General features: G+C 38.2%; 2 protein-coding genes across 7 annotated transcripts in view; one reads left to right on the top strand and one right to left on the bottom strand.

Moving 5' to 3' along the window:
- Window positions 1-6897, top strand: part of dipk1ab (divergent protein kinase domain 1Ab) — a 47630-nt gene extending 40733 nt beyond the window's left edge. For 4 of the 6 annotated variants that reach the window (XM_055213853.2, XM_055213857.2, XM_055213854.2 and 1 more), the window contains 4 exons: window positions 3366-3500; window positions 3680-3787; window positions 5260-5436; window positions 5622-6897. In XM_055213853.2, coding sequence (XP_055069828.2) covers window positions 3366-3500; window positions 3680-3787; window positions 5260-5436; window positions 5622-6434 — 1233 coding nt within the window. In that variant the 3' untranslated portion in view covers window positions 6435-6897. Of the gene's footprint in view, window positions 1-3351; window positions 3501-3679; window positions 3788-5259; window positions 5437-5621 lie in introns of all 6 variants that reach the window. The other 2 variants (XM_055213855.2, XM_055213856.2) reach the window with 1 other exon arrangement.
- A 3020-nt stretch (window positions 6898-9917) lies between these two features.
- rpl5b (ribosomal protein L5b) lies at window positions 9918-15594 on the bottom strand. The gene is made up of 8 exons (XM_073870179.1): window positions 15445-15594; window positions 14913-14982; window positions 14666-14781; window positions 14320-14449; window positions 12257-12464; window positions 11152-11329; window positions 10908-10994; window positions 9918-10082 (listed from the first exon to the last, which is right to left on the bottom strand). Exons 1-8 carry the CDS (start codon window positions 15445-15447, stop codon window positions 9984-9986), a joined length of 891 nt encoding a protein of 296 aa, XP_073726280.1. The 5' UTR covers window positions 15448-15594; the 3' UTR covers window positions 9918-9983.
- Between the last annotated feature and the right edge of the window lie 1173 nt (window positions 15595-16767).

The raw sequence follows: 16767 nt of genomic DNA, 5'->3' as shown, positions 1-16767 counted from the left end.
CTTTAGGCCCTGTCTGGGAAACCGGCCCTTAATTCAAGAAAAAATTTCTCATCCCATTTCTAATCCCAGATTTTAAGTTTTAAGCACACATTCACTTAAATTGTATATTTTTTGTCTAAAAACTACTTTTGCTCATCAAGAAGACACATATTTATTTAAGAATGTTTAGATATTTCTACTGAAAACAAGACAAAAACACTAAGAAAGTCATTTTTTGCGGTTTTAGTATAGTGATTGTGTTGATTCATCCAATGCTTCTGTAAAATTTGGCCAAACACAACCCTTAGTATAGAAAATATCTGACCTAACCAAGGGTTTGTAATTTAAACCCAACGGATAGGTTGGTTCATATTTTACCCAACTATCCAAAATGTTATAATCAGCACTATTGGACACTTTTGCTTAAAGCGTAACTAAACCCCTGGTCAGAGCCTGACTCCACCCACTGGCAATATTTGAAAAATGCAAGAAAAGTGGGCAGATCCCAACAGAGATAGAGGGGACGAACTAAGCTCGTAACAAGTGTGTGGTGAGATCGTAACAAGGGCGTGGTAAGCTTAAACCTGCTTACGTCACGAGTCATTTTTTGGACCCAACATCCAATAGGAAAATTCAACTGCAGTAGCCACCGTTCAACCTGAAGAGGGCAGCACTAAGACGGTTTTACACCATATATTGCAGTATTGAAACACTTTATATCCAAATGTCAAAAAACTTACTAAAATCAATGAACAGCACTAATAAAGCATCATTCTTACAGATCAGTAACTAAAAAAAGTTGGATAAGGGTTTAGTTACTCTTTAAAGAATATTATCTGATACATTCTAAAAATGGCTGTTTTTTACCCATAATGGGACAGAACACACCGCTGGGTTAAAATTGACCCATGCAGATGTGTTCTGTCTAATATTTATTGGGTCAGAAATAACCCAGCCATTTTTAGAGTTTAATTTTTATTTTGTGTAATGCATCCACACCACTAGGTATCCAGGTTAGTCCAAGGTCTTTGATATGCTGAAATGAAATGGCTGTGTGCTTCTTGAATCCGTGGCTCTCTTAATTATAGAATAAACCTGTCTCTGTTTTGAAAGATATCCTTTCCCTCTCTATGAAATCTTTCTTATATCTTTGCTGGAAGGATGACTTTATTAAGTCATGTTTTTTTATCTGACTCTTAGCAATCCTGTTCTTATCACCATCATTGCAGTACAACCTCCAGCAAATCGTATCGTTACATAATCAGTGTACATCAGCAATCATGTCTCAGAAAATTGCCTAGTGATAAAATCTAATCTGTACTACGTAAGAAAAAAGTTGCTAAACAGGTCCTTTGTCATGCTGTATGGTTCCATAAGGAGCTAACATCCACAGAACATTTCTATTGCAGAAACCATTTTATAGTGGAAATGGTAGTTCTTCAATAAAAGTAAGAAAGAAATGGTTCTTTCATGAACTGTTGACAAAAAAGGTTCACTGCAAAGAATCCTTTTTTAAGAGTCTAAAACTGTCGAAGTAGACAGTCTTGCTACATTATAGTTTAATATAATAATTGCTTGGCTAAAAAGACAATCAACGGTGTATTATGGCTATTAAAATGTGAATCATGCAGAATTTGAAGATTCTGTATAGGTCTCAATCTTAGGTTTTAATGAAAATTTGTTGTTTTAAAGGTAATTTATAAGGTAATTTATAGCCATTTAACGATTTCGTCTGCCCATTCAGACTTAATAAATAATGGTATAAATAATAAATACCCCCCACCCCGGTAGTAGAACTGTTGGTAGATGGAATGCTGGAAGAATTGTCACTGGAAAAACGTGGAGACTGACCCGCTTATATAAGCTCAAAAATGATTGACAAGACTAAGGGCCCTATTTTAACTATCTAAGCGCATAGTCTAAAGCGCACGGCGCACTGTCTAAATGGGCATGTTCGATTCTACTTTTGCTAATTTAACGATGGGAAAAATGGTTTGTGCACCGAGCTCAGGGTTGAAAAGGGTTGTTCTTGTAATGAGTAATGTGTGTGTTTTGGGCGTAACTTGCAATAAACCAATGAGAGTCACAGCTCTCATCCCCTTTAAAAGCAAGTTGCGCTGGCACTATGTCTAATCCCTATTTAGATGACAGACTTTGAAAAGTGAAGAACTAAGCGGAGGAGGAAGACCCCCAATTTAAGATTAATGTTAAATAATTGTGTTGTTTTTACTTGTATTGAAATTGTTATTGTTTGGAATGAACCCTTTAAACCTGTTTTCTCTTAGTCATGGAAGTGAAAATAGCAGGCTTTTAATTGTTGTAAATGTATGGCTATCCAATATCATCAAAAAATAATTTACAAGTATGTAAGAAAAGATTTGTACTCTAAAAATACTTTATTTGTAACAAACAAGAGATAAAGAATTTACAAATGTGCAGAGAGCCGAAGCGTTTCAGCACCCGGCGTTTCAGCACCCGGCATGAGTTTTTTTTACATTTCTCATCTCATCATATCCACAGGTCATCATATACAATAAATCCGTGGGGTAGCATTTAAAAAAAACCATTTAAAAATAGATGCAATATTTGCATTTGTTTAAAGCAAAGCATTTATTTACTTACCAGGCTACAGGTGAAGCTGCTCTTTACGCCTTCTTACGTCTCATAATCGGTTCTCATTTATGTCCAAGAGAATCAATAATTATTGTTTACATTTTAATCCTTTAATTTTTCACATTATAAAAAGCGTTGTGTTCTGCTGCGCATCCATGTAATAAGCAAATGCGCATTGTTGTCTCGTATTACGAATGCGCTCATTAAATAACAAAAACAATATTGTGCCATTGACTTTAGACCAGGTTTTAACTGGTCAATGGCGTAGTCTATTTTAGTTGCCTCAAAATAGCAACGCGCCAACAATGTGCCTGAACAAACCTCGTTTTCACACCATAACGCCAATGGGCACACAAATGGGGCGCAAATGCAGTTGCTATTTAAATAACGTAGCACTAAACGTGAAAATGATCATTGCGCCGGGTTGAAAGTAGCAAAAGACACTTGCGTCACGCTAGGGTGTATGATAGGGCCCTATATGTTTAGGCACCTTCCGAACCTACCTTTACAACTTCATTTATTATTTATATCTATTTATGCTGAGTTATTTTTAACCCAATGTTGGATTAAATTAACCAAGAAATTGTTTATATTTGACTCACCCAACAATAGGTTAAAACAACCTATATATTTTGGGTTAAAAACTTTTGATGAATTACAATCAAAAAAATGAATTACAATCAACAGGTTGGGATCGGCCCTTTTTGATTTAACATTTATATTTGTTTAAGATAAGAGTAACACTACTTTTCATCATAGTCTTTTGTGCACAGGCCCGGTTTTCCTACCTCCATATGAAGTACCTGTTCTTTTCCTGGTTGGCTGTTTTCGTGGGAAGCTGGGTGGTGTACGTGGAATACTCATCTTACACAGAGCTGTGCCGTGGACATGAGTGCAAGAACTCCATCGTAAGTTTGCAGCTGCAGTGCCTGACTAGATTTCAATGCTGCTGGTCCCCTTCCAACAAACATCGTTTAGAGAAGGGAGCCATCTAGAGGAGAGTCAATGTAAAAGAGATTGAGTACTGAAAATGAAAAAATGAATAATGGAGAATAAGACTTTGATTTGTGTATTTTCATGTTTTCAGTGTGATAAATTTCAGAAGGGTGTGATTGATGGTTCTGCCTGCAACAGCTTGTGTGAGAAAGAGAATCTTTACTTGGGAAAGTGTCTCTCTGCCAAACCCAGCAATCAGGTCAGAGACAGTATCACATAATGTATTAATTCCTCTCTGATCTTAAAAAAACCTTTGTTATATAGCTATTTGAAACAACCTAAGGTTTTTGGTGCGCAAATGTGAAAATGCATGCATAGTGTCACAAAACTGTGTCAATCCATCATTTCAATGAATCTGTATTGCATGCTTCAAAAATTGTCTGTTGAAGTAATACTCAAGGACATGGTACCCTCACAGTTTTGTTTTGTTTCACAGAACTCATTCAGTAAATACTTGCTGTGTTTTGTATAACTTTTTATATGGTACCAACACAAACAAGGCCACGATCAAACGACATATCAAAGCATTTGCTAACAAACACAAACGAATTGCAGCAAAAATATGTGACCCTGTTTGTGAAATCTAGGGTCAGGTCTCATGATGAGATTTGGAGCATCAAAGTTTGATTTTTAATAATTGATTTCATGGCATTACTCAATCAACATTAAAGGTGCAGTGTGTACATTATAGCGGCATCTAGTGGTAAGGTTTCAAATTGCACCCAATGGCTCAGTTCACGGCTCATCCCTAGCTTTTGAAACGCATAAAGAAGCTACGCTAGCCGATATCGTCATCGTCAGAGACAACTTGGTAAACAAAGTTTGTCCGTTAAGGGCTTCTGTAGAAACATGGCGGCACAAAATTGCGACTCCAATGTAAGGGGACACTTTGTGTATATAGATAAAAATGGCTAATTTAAAGGTAATACAACATAATGGTTTATTATGAAAGGTCTTTATACACCACTGATAATATAGTTATGTATATTATATTGCATTTCTGTAAAGGGATTCTTCTAAAAGTTACACACTGCACCTTTAAAGAAATCAAGGTCATATTTTCACAGAATATTCTTTACATATGATTTTATGTTAAAAACAGTAAAGCACCAAAAATGACTTAGCTGGGTTTTTACATGAAGGATCACATATAATTACCACTTTAACATTACCTTAAAGGGGACATATCATGAAAATCTGACTTTTTCCATGTTTAAGAGCTATAATTGGGTCCCCAGTGCTTCTATCAACCTAGAAAATGAAAAAAAGAACATCCCAGTAACTTAGTTTTGGTAAACTATTCTCTGCAAGCATGTGAAAAAATAGGTAATTGAAATTTGGCTCCCCCTGTGATGTCAGAAGGGGCTAATATCTGCACTATCCAACCACAGCACTGCAATTTAGTGCAGAGATCAGCTCATTTGTATTTTAAAGCACACCCAAAACGGCACATTTTTGCTCACACCTACAAAGTGGCAATTTTAACATGATATAATAAATTATCCATATGGTAGGCTATTTTAAGCTCAAACCTCATATACGTACTGTGGAGACACCAAAGATTTATTTTACATCTTTAAAAAAGTCTTGTGAAATGTCCCCTATAATATTTGTATCTTTTTTATGAAATAAAGTGAAACTGCTCTTAAACTGTCAACCGTTTTTATTTAGGTATACTCTGGCATTTGGGGGGATATGGAGGGAATCATAAAGTGCCAGATGGAGGAGGTCCCTCAATACGATCTGGGTGTAGAACTGGAGCCCCGGAAAGAATTTGCCTCCTTTAACAGGCCGACAAAAGGAACATCAGTGGAGAAGTTCAAAGAGATGGTGTTTAGCCATCTTAAGGTCTCAAATCCATTATAAAACAAATCTATTTTTAAACGGTACAGTTCAAACTCATTAAAAATCGCTTGAGCCTGTGTTGCTGTACATTTTTATTATAAAAAAGCTTTCTGGATGCTGCGTTAAGTATTTCTGTAGTATAAAACAGCATTTCATAATTCATTAGAATGATGCCTTTTCTGTTGCAGGCCAAAGTAGGAGACCAAGCCAACTTACAAGATTTGGTGACCCTTGTGCTTGGAGTAGCTGACAGCAACAATGATGGCCAGATCTCCTTGTCTGAAGCCCACTCAGCTTGGGCTTTACTACAACTGAACGAATTCCTGCTGTCCGTCGTTTTACAGGATCGCGGGCACACTCCCAGACTGCTGGGCTTCTGTGGGGACTTGTATGTAACAGAGAAGGTGCCTTATGTACCACTTTATGGCATCAGCTTACCGTGGTTGTTTGAGCTGTGGATTCCAGGCGGTTTAAGGCGAAGCATCGACCAGTGGGCTGCACCATCCTGGCCACGCAAGGCAAAGATAGCCATCGGTTTGTTTGAGCTTGTTGAGGATGTCTTCCATGGCACATTTGGAAGTTTCCTCATGTGCGATGTTAGCGCTGCAGGGTTCGGTTATACAGAGCGCCACGATATAAAGGTGGTAGACGCAAGGCGAATTGTGCCTGAAGTTTCTTTTCAGGAAGTGATGCGTGAAAGGCGGTGCGACGAGGACAGTGACTGCTTGTATGGGAGGGACTGCCTGACTTCCTGTGATCTCACGAAAAACCGCTGCACTACAGAGGTCACTCAGCCGAATCTGGCTAAAGTTTGTAGCACGTTGAAGGACTATGTCCTTTACGGTGCACCATCAGACATTAAAGACGAACTGGAGAAACAGCTGTACGCCTGCATTGGTCTCAAGGGTGCCACTGAACAGATGGAAATGGAGCACTCGCTGATCCTCAACAACCTCAAAACTCTCCTGTGGAAGAAAATATCCCATACTAAAGACTCCTAATAATATTTAACTAAGTTATTATTACTCTTCTATACAGATATAGACAGCAAATTATGTCCGAACGATATCACACAAATCATTGAATCAAATTTTTCTGATTATTTTTGTGCTGAAGTGGCAAAGTATGCCAATATAACCTTTATTGCCCCTTGTTTCAGATTACTCAGACTTGACTCCATCCCAATCATAACAGCTTAGGCTCTCCTAATGCATGTCCCTCCACTGCCAAGAGAAAATGCCAAATTGCTGCTCTTCCTGTGGATCAATGTTCCGGAAACTGAGACAATCAGACTGCGTCTGGTCTACGATTGGAAAGATAAATTGATTTTAGAACATTTCAATCCTTCTCCTTTTAACTAGCAAAGGATCTAGAAACAATTTGCATGATTTACAGTCATTTTCAGACTGGTTAGAGATGCACTGATACATCGTTATCAGCCGATTAAAGCTATTTTTCAAACTATCGACTTTTCAAAAAGTTTTTAAACTATTTCCCAATTACTGTCATATAAAACAGGAAACGCATTAAATTGTGCTGTGTGTGAAGGAAGTGTTAAGAAATATCACCAGCTTGATGTACAATGTTAATAGTAATTAACTAAATGTTTTTAATTCATAAAACTTAAGAAATACTTTTTATTTAATATGCAGAATTTAGTTTATGTAAGTTAAGAATGTTAATTTGAGTTAAAGTTACCTACCGTTATAGGTTATCAGTATTGGCAGACATAAGAAAAGTTACTTATCGTATCGGCAAAGATATTTAGCATGGTGCATCTCTACAACAGGTAAAACTGTTGTGTCACTCACTTAAAGGTCCCGTTCTTCCTGATCCCATTTTTCAAACTTTAGTTAGTGTGTAATGTTGCTGTTAGAGCATAAATAATACCTGCAAAATGATAAAGGTCAAAGTTCACTGCCAGGCATTATATTTTCTTATACAGAAGTCCCCTTTCAAAGCCTACAGCAAACGGCCGGTTTGGACTACAGCCCTCTACTTTCCGGTTGAATGACGTCTATAGAGACAGAGCACAGTTATGCAAATTTGGGGACCGCGCCCACCGGGGGGAACGCGGTCCAGCCGTCTCCGTTGACTTTGTGTTGCGAGAGGCCGCCTCCTTGTCATTGGCTTATAACAAAAAACTGAATAATGCCTAAAAGCTGCTGTGTGACAATATGTACAGCTAACAAACCAAAGAACCCAGAAATAAGTTTTTATAAGCTGTCGAGCCGTAAAACCCAGTCTTTAAGGATAATAAAGTGGATCGCCGACTGCGTTTCCCCCTGGTGGACGCAGTTCTGCTAGTGGAAGTGCTGTGGGGGGTTGCCTGTGTCCATTTTTGTGTCTTTGAACGCTCGTTTTTTGGGGTCGACAGCTTATAAAAACTTATTTACAGATTAAACTTAAAAACAGATTAATACCTAAAAGCTGCTTTGTGACAAGGTGTACATCTAACAACCCAAAAAAAACAAATACGTTTTTGTGAGCTTTCGACTTCAAAAAACGAGCATTTAAAGACACAGAAATGGAAACAGGCAACTTTTCAATTTCAATAGTTATACAAGCAAGTTTGGTGGTACAAAATAAAACGTAGCGCTTTTCTAAGCGGATTTAAAAGAGGAACTATATTTTATGATTCGTGTTTCCTCATATTTAAGGGGGCGTTCAATCTGTGTCAGGGTTGGGGATTTTTCCTCCCGGCCAGCTTCTCTTGATTGTGGAGTACCTCAGGGTTCAATTCTGGGTCCTATTCTCTTTTCTTTATTTTTGTTGCCTTTAGGACAAATTTTTAAGAAATACGGTATATTTTATCATCTATATGCTGACGACATTCAGATTTACTTACCGATTGGAGCTGGAGGATCAAGCCCTACTTTATCCCTGGTTGCTTGTGACTACTTGGTTAGAGCAAAATTGCCTGCAGTTAAATGCAAGCAAGTCTGAGGTCATGGTGTTTGGGATGAATAAGGACGACATTAGTTTAACCGACTTCCTAGGTACATGGGAAACATATGTTCAGCCTAAAATAAGAAATTTAGGTGTAATCTTTGATTCTGCACTTATGTTTGACCATCAGATTAAAAACGTGGTAAAAAATTGTTTTTTTCAGTTAAGGACTATTGCGAAATTAAAATCGTTTTTGTCTGTTCCTGATCTGGAAACAGTGATTCACGCATTCATTTCCTCACGCTTGGATTACTGTAATGCTTTATATACAGGCGCCAGTCAATCTCTTATTTCAAAATTGCAGCTGGTTCAAAACGCTGCAGCCAGGCTTCTTACTGGTACTAAGAAAAGGGAGCATATTACTCCAGTTCTGAAAAGGCTTCATTGGCTCCCTGTGAAATATCGGATACAGTATAAGGTTTTGTTATATGTGTACAAAGCTGTTCATGAGTTGGCTCCAGAATATATCAAGGATCTGGTGGTTAAGAACTCTGGTAGATCCCAAAGGTCTTTTAACTGCTTACTACTATATGTTCCAAGAACTCGTCTTAAGACGAAAGGGGATCGAGCGTTTTCAGTCGTTGGCCCTAGGTTGTGGAATGCTTTGCCTCCTGATATTAGATCTGCACCATCAGTGGATGTTTTTAAAATTCGTGTGAAAACTTATTTGTATTCTGTATCTTTTAATTCTTGATGCTTTATTGTATATTGTATTCTGCATGCTTTTTTCTGGGTTTTAGTTGTACAGTCCTTTGGTCTACGTTGTAGTGGAAAGGGCTATATAAATAAATGAGACTAAATGAGACTAGACTTATGGCGTAATAGCACTTTTGGGAGTACTTCGACTCGCCTGAAAAGTCCGCTCCCCTTCTCACTCTCATAATGGGAGAGGGAGGGTGTTACTGCACCGAGTCGGGGTACTCCCAAAAGTGCTATTGCGCCATGGAGTGTAGTTCCTCTTTTGAATCCGCTTGGAGAGGCGCTGCGTTTTGTTTTGTGCCACCAGGCTTGCTCGTGTGGCTACTCGTCTTGAGTGGGAGGGACGTTGATCTGTTTGGTCGCTTCTGGCTTTGTCTCTGGGTGGTGCCGTTGAGTGAGTGGGGCTAAGCTAGATGCTATCGAAGCGTCGCAGCGCGCTCCAGCGCTTACGTGCGCGCGCACGGATGATGGAGGGATGTGTCAACGGTTCTTGGTTGAGGTGATGACATGTTTTAATATTGAAAATGAGTAGACTATTCCTTTAAGTAAATGTCACACACAACAATCTTTGTTTTAACTTTGTATAGATGTGCACCCTTACACATGAGTTAGGACTCAGGGCATCATTTTTTTTAAGTACATTTCAAATTTATTGTATCTTTGGTTTCATTCAGAGTTGTTAATTCATTAAAGACCTTGCCGCTGTTTCCTAATTGTGTCAATGGTTTCTTTATAGGTGTTAAGAAAATACACACATGTACACAAAAAAGCAGCTGACTTCAGGGTAATGCAGGATGTCTGCAAAATAAGTGAAGTGTGACAGACACATTATGAAGTCTTTTCTGATATATTTATTAGAACAAAGTATTTTTGCACAAACATGAGGAAAGCCGAATGAAGCTCTAGTCTTCCTCTGCAGCCTGGGCCCGAAGGAAGCTGGCCTTCTTCTGGGCAACGCGATCTTTTCTCTGAGCCAATGTGAGCTTGGCACGATTCCATCTGTCAAGAGAACCAATTCATTTTTACCACAAAAATATTCAGCAAGACATGAGGTTTAAACAAAGTAATCACTTAGTGGGGGAGTAATCAAGTTGTCTTGATCATGTCAAGTTCAATGTACCAAGTTCGAAATCAAATTAATTAACCTTATCCTTCATCATGAAAACCCAGCATATATTATCTGGTACAGAATACCCATTAATTACCCAAAGCTGCTCTCAGACCCGTCTTGAAATGCTTTCATCAACTGTGCAAATCAAGGACCAACTACAATTTGCTCAGCCTTCATCATCATCATCAAGCAGCAGAAATATACTATTAACATAACTACTTCAGCTCTTATGATTTATAATGTTAACACTTTCCCCGCCATTGATGAGTTTTTCCAGCAATCTGTATTTCCGCTATTATCCACCAGGTGGCAGGGATGGGCAACTTCAGTCTTCGGAGCTAAACTCTGCAGGACAGTTGCCCATCACTGCCTCAGGGCAAACAGTTCAAACTGTGTATGTTTTCATCATCACTCTGAAATTATCTCCAATTTGGTATTTTTGAAGAAACCTACCCATATTTAAGACGTGATAGAGAACAAATAAAGGTAGGAATGTTAATGAAACGTTTTTTTTTTTGAAAGCAGAGGTACTGTACTTTCATTTGAGACAATGTATGTTTATATATATTTAAAGAAGAACATTTTCTGGAAGGCATTAAACCTTTGTAAAAATCATAAGCGCTGGCTGGTAACTTTAAAAACGCTGGCGGGGAAAGAGTTAAAATAACTTCAAGAAAAAGGGGACAAGACAAGAAACAAGTAAAAACAGCCATCTCTTCTTTTTGACCTCCCGCTTAGGTTTCTTTTCGTGCACTGGGTTCTCCCGGATCGCTGCATGTGCCTTTTTGTACATTTCCTCAATCTAAGGAAAAGACGTGCATGAGAAATCCATAAACATTTATCTGATGTTAATAATCTTGTACAGTTCACAATAGTTGTGGTTATAATGGTTTAATCTAATATTTTCTTAAGACTGCAAATTTAATGCCTAATACAACAACAACACTTTCAAAACATACCCCATCAGGGTTCACGCCGTTCTTGATGAAGCGAGAGAACTGTTTCTTGTATGCCTCCTCATCTTCCTCCATCAAGTATTTCATGTATTCAGAAATGTTCAGGCCCAGGATGTGCTTGCGGTGGACCTCTGCATTAAACTCCTTGCTTTCCGAGTCATAGCCAGGGAAACGCTTGGTGCTAAGAGAGTTAAAGATTAGATTGAAAAAGTTTATAGGATTCCAAACATAGCTTTTTGTGTGTGATCTTTCAAACCATGTACCATTAAAGGAATAGTCTACTCATTTTCAACATCAAACTATGTTATTACCCCAACTAAGAATTGTTGATACATCCCTCTATCATTTGTGTGCGTGCACGTAAGCGCTGGAGCGCGCTGCGACACTTCGATAGCATTTAGCTTAGCCCCATTCATTCAATGGCACCACCCAGAGAAAGTTAGAAGTGACCAAACACATCAACGCTTCCCCTATTTAAGACGAGTAGTTATACGAGCAAGTTTGGTGGTACAAAATAAAACGTAGCGCTTTTCTAAGCGGATTTAAAAGAGGAACTATATTTTATGGCGTAATAGCACTTTTGGGAGTACTTCGACTCGGCGCAGTAACACCTTCCCTCTCCCATTATGAGAGTGAGAAGGGGAGCGGACTTTTCAGGCGAGTCGAAGTAGGAAAAACGTTGATGTGTTTGGTCACTTCTAACTTTATCTCAGATTGGTACCATTGAATGAATGGGGCTAAGCTAAATGCTATCGAAGTGTCGCAGCGCGCTCCAGCGCCCACGTGCACGCACACAGATGATAGAGGGATGTATCAACTCTTCCCAGCCAAGGCAATAACAGTTTAATATTGAAAATGAGTAGACTACTCCTTTTACTATAAACTTAACTATAAAAATGCACAATTTTGTAGCTTCTAATGTAAACCAAGTTGCTCTCAGCCCCGTCTTGAAACGCAGTCACATCAGTTGAGCAAATGAAGGACCAACTACAAATTGCTCAGTTTCAAAGGGTCTCATCATCAAGCACAGAAACGTACGACAAGAAAACAAAAATCCCATTTCACTAAAGCAATTGAATGCATTCAAAGTAAGAGGTGGGAGACGTACCTGTGAGGAATGGAGAGACCTCCATCCACTGCTCCCTTCAGAGCTCCGAACACCTTGTTGCCAGTGGTGGTTCTGGCCAGGCCCGCATCCAGGTAGCAGGTGAAAGCCCCTGGCTGTCCATCGATGCTCTCCACATTGAACTCGTCGCCGGTGATCTCTACCTGCCCTTCATACACTTTATCAAGGCCAAATTTGTTCAGCAGCCTGCAAACAGTACAAAGTACAAACAGTGGCTCAGTTAAAAGGCCCATATTATGCAAAGGTGAGTTTTACAAGGTGTTTGGACAAAAATGCGTGTTGGCAGTGTGTAAATACAACCACCCTACAACAGAAAAAAATCCACCCACTCCTTTTTTAAATCCCATAAAACCAGAGCAGTGTCATTAGACATGCCGTTTTGATTCTCTTGTTAATGTGATGTCACACAAACAAAGAACATGGGTGGAACTAGAGTACACACTGTTCACCTTATTCTTCATGTCCAACTCTTGTGACTCGTGTTACAAATATAAAATTATTTTTATTAGCAATTATAATGTGTTACAATGGGCAAACTACAAGGCCACTACAAAAATCAATTCACAAATACAAGTGTACTATACTACGCTGACAATGTATGAGCTTAAAGCCAAACCACCCAACTAAATTTCAAAACACCCGTGTGTTTATGTGTGTGTGATTATATAAACACGTTTTCAATCTAATTCATTCTATACATTAAATATTATTGATCTTTTTAAAGTTATAAAAAGGGATTTTTCTGTAGTTTGATTAACATAATGACTCAAACATAAGCACTTCTTATAAAAGGAACTGTCCCTTTAACACTGGAGAAGCGCTGATCTATACACCGACACGTATGATCAACTCACTCACTTATAATAAACGACTGTTTTTATGAGAATACTTGTGGAATTACAAGATTTGTGCATATCTCTCCTGTCAAGCTGAAAGAAATTATGTGTTTGCCTGATTTTTGAAACGTGCGTTTCCATGCGTGGGCTTTTGAGTTTGTGTCCATGAGTGTGTGCGCGTATGCGCACAGAAAACAGTTCACTTTAGCATCTTTGTCACTCTAATAGTCTAAAATCTCTTAAATGTTAATGTAAACGAGACACTTTCTTATTAACAGCATAAGTAACAGTATGTTCTAATTAACAGCATTTAATGCCATATTTTGCAGTATTACCATATTAACATTTACGTATTTACAGCAATAGGCTAGTAGACCGTGACTTACAAGCGAGGAGTATGTCCATCATTTGTTCCAATACATTACAAAATAAAATCTTTCAGGTCACTTTACAATGTCAGTCTATGTATACATCTTGTTTTAATTTATATCATTAATGCCTCAAAATGATAGTTTCAGCGTTTTGTGTCTTACACTTGACTAAGTCCCTAAGGAAGTCGCTCTACGCATCATCAACAACCATGTGTATGACAAAGAACACAGAAAGGCGGATGACATCACAGTAGCGCGATCCAAAGCAGACTTCCTTATGATCTCTATTCACTCTTTTGGAACTTTGATACCACCTGCCTGTCGGTTTTATGCATCACGGCATGAACTCAGACAAACCTAATGTCAGGGATACATGTTGGATGATAACGAAGTGCGCGTCTACAAACAACACGAGCATACCCCCCAAAAAAATTCTTATTGAATCTACACGATTCATGTGGGTTACCTTTTTTTGGTTTCAAAACGGCGAATTTCGCCAAAAGGTGAGGGATTCTCATGCCTGATACACAGACATCACTGTCAAGCCAACAATTTAGATGATTCAGCAAGGTCTGCAAAAACTACAAACTGGCACGCAAAATGCATTTTATCTCAAGTTACATTTTAGCCAAATTCTGTGGCCAACCCAAAGAGCACCGGTCACAGCCCGGGCCCCCAGTTTGAAAACCACTACTCTTCTACCCTATGAGCCACAGGAACGCAACGTGTGTGATGAATGAATCGGCACTGTAAAAGCTTCTAAAACGATTGGGCTGCAAGGTAAATTTCTATCAATCGGTTTTAGGATGTCAAATGTTGGGATTATGACTTACCCTGCGGGCGAGTAGTAGCCCAGTGCAGTAGGCTGCAGCATAATTTGTCAAACCCACACTGATGCCATACTTGGGCAGCTCATGAGAGTAGGCCGCACACACGATCATGTCACCCTCGATCTTGGCATAGGCGATCTGAATAAAAAAACATCCAGTTTTGACTCGACACATCAGACTTTACACATTAACAAGTAACATCCACTACAAAACATGAATATGCAAACATTGATAACCCTATTTTGAATATACTATAAGAAATTCAATATATTTACTTGGATGTGTCACAGACTTTTCTCCCAACAAAATCTCATGGCTGGCATTTTCTGGGAATTACAGTAGCTTTACACCAACCTGGCAGATGATGTCTCGGTTGGTGAAACGTACGATCATCCTATACTTGGGTGTGTTGTACTTGTTCTTGTCTTGGATAACCAGGCGCTTGCGGGCAAAGTAATCAGTTTTACCCTCTAGAAAACAAAATAGACAAGACATAACAATAAAGCTTTATCCAAAAGTTATTACAATAAAGCTTTATCCAAAAGTTATTTTTAAAAGATATGAACATTAAAATTACAATACAATGGCAAATAAACTTTACCTCTCCTTCTCCTGAACTTTACCTGGTACCTCTTGAAATAGGCCTTGTTCTTCACTACTTTAACAAATCCCTAAGACAACAAAACAGTCATAAGTCAGATCTGGACCTTTTAATCTATATAATGACGTAAAACTGAAATTTTGCTGCAATAAAAACTGCAGTGATCTGATTGTTATGGCCTGCAATCAGATGCTCACGTCTGCAAGCTTAGCACATTAGCATTAAACATGTCACGCTATTTACCAGAAACACCCAATCAGGTGTTTATGCTTCTTAATGCACTTAAACGTGTTTGAACCATCAATTCAGCTGTTGACAAAAAATGCAGCATGCATCGCTCTGTAGTACTCATGTGGGAAGGGCTCAAAATCAGCCATAAGGCCACGTTCGATCTCACACCGGACTCAGATTGTCTGAGAAAATCCTAATCCATCCTTTTATTAACGACCATAATATTATAACGTGAGGACAACAAAGAAGAAAACAACCTTTAGGGAACATGATAATAAGATTATTGAGGCGCTGTACTGACCATTTTGCAGACTTTTTAGTCTCCGAAGCCGGAGCCTGGAGCCAAACTAGGGAGTTTTGACTCCGCTGCACTGGAAAAGGAAAGTATGATGTGCGCATGCGTCGTAAATACCGTCCGCAGGAAGCGAGACAATACTTTTAAAATGAAAAAGGACGGGGACCTCTGCTGTTTTGGATGTAAAACTGCAATTATGAGGCTATGTGCATGAGCAACACATAGCACACAAATGATCAAGGATCCAAGCCACTGTTAAAAAAAGAAAACATGAAAAAATACTAATTTAGCAATCTATAGCTATGATCTGTACTCACAGCTAGGATGATAATACAACTGAAGGGTGCATCAAATATTTTTTCTCATAAATGCTAGTACCTTATATTTTATAAAAAACAATGATGAGATCTCCAAGAACCTACCACCAAAAGAACCAATAAGAGAAAACAATGTGGGCAATTATGCAAATGTCATCCTTAACATGAAAAGTTCCGTTTTTATGCACAGTATTAACCATACTGATATATATGTCAATATTTTGGTGGCTAAAATACCCATGCAAAGTCTCAGTTAAAGTTTTTAAAGCATTATTTATTATTTTCAGCACATTAACAGCACATTTTTCAGAACTGCCACGTCCATAACGAAAAAAATGTCACGTCCATAACTTCCAAAAACTTTGTTTTTTTTACCCTTAAATTCCCATACAAAAATGTAATTAAAATAAATATTAAAGGCATAGTTCACTTTAAAATTAAAATTCTGTCATCATTTACTCATGTCATTACTCATCCTCATCTGGTTCTGGACCTGTATGCATTTCTTTTTTCTGATGAACACGGAAGAAGATATTTTGGGAAGTGATGGTGAACACACAGCAGAAAGTGACCACCGACCTCCATAGTAGGAAAAAATATTTTGGAAGTATTGTGATAAATGACTAAGAAAATACTTTGATAAATAATGGTTAGCACACAGTTGACAGTATTAAATTCCATCATATTTTTTATTCCTACTATGGAAGTCTATGGTCACTTGCTGCTGTGTGTTTACCATTATTTCTCGGAATGTCTTATTTTGTGTTCATCAAAAAAAAAGAAATTCATACAGGTTTAGAACAACATGAGGATGAGTGGATGATGACACAATTTTCATTTTAAAGTGAACTATCCCTTTAAATGTTCTTTGAAGAGCCATCCCATCTCCAACTATTTCCTTTTAAATCACATAATTCCTACAGAGTATGTTGTCTTCCAAAAACGTGTCATTTTTGTCACATCAATATTGCATATGTTTCCATCATCTAAAATAGAAAACATGAGTATAAAC

This window comes from Misgurnus anguillicaudatus, chromosome 8 (genome assembly GCF_027580225.2).
Source record: "Misgurnus anguillicaudatus chromosome 8, ASM2758022v2, whole genome shotgun sequence".
Classification (NCBI taxonomy): domain Eukaryota; kingdom Metazoa; phylum Chordata; class Actinopteri; order Cypriniformes; family Cobitidae; genus Misgurnus; species Misgurnus anguillicaudatus.
This window is presented reverse-complemented; position numbering and strand designations above follow the sequence as displayed.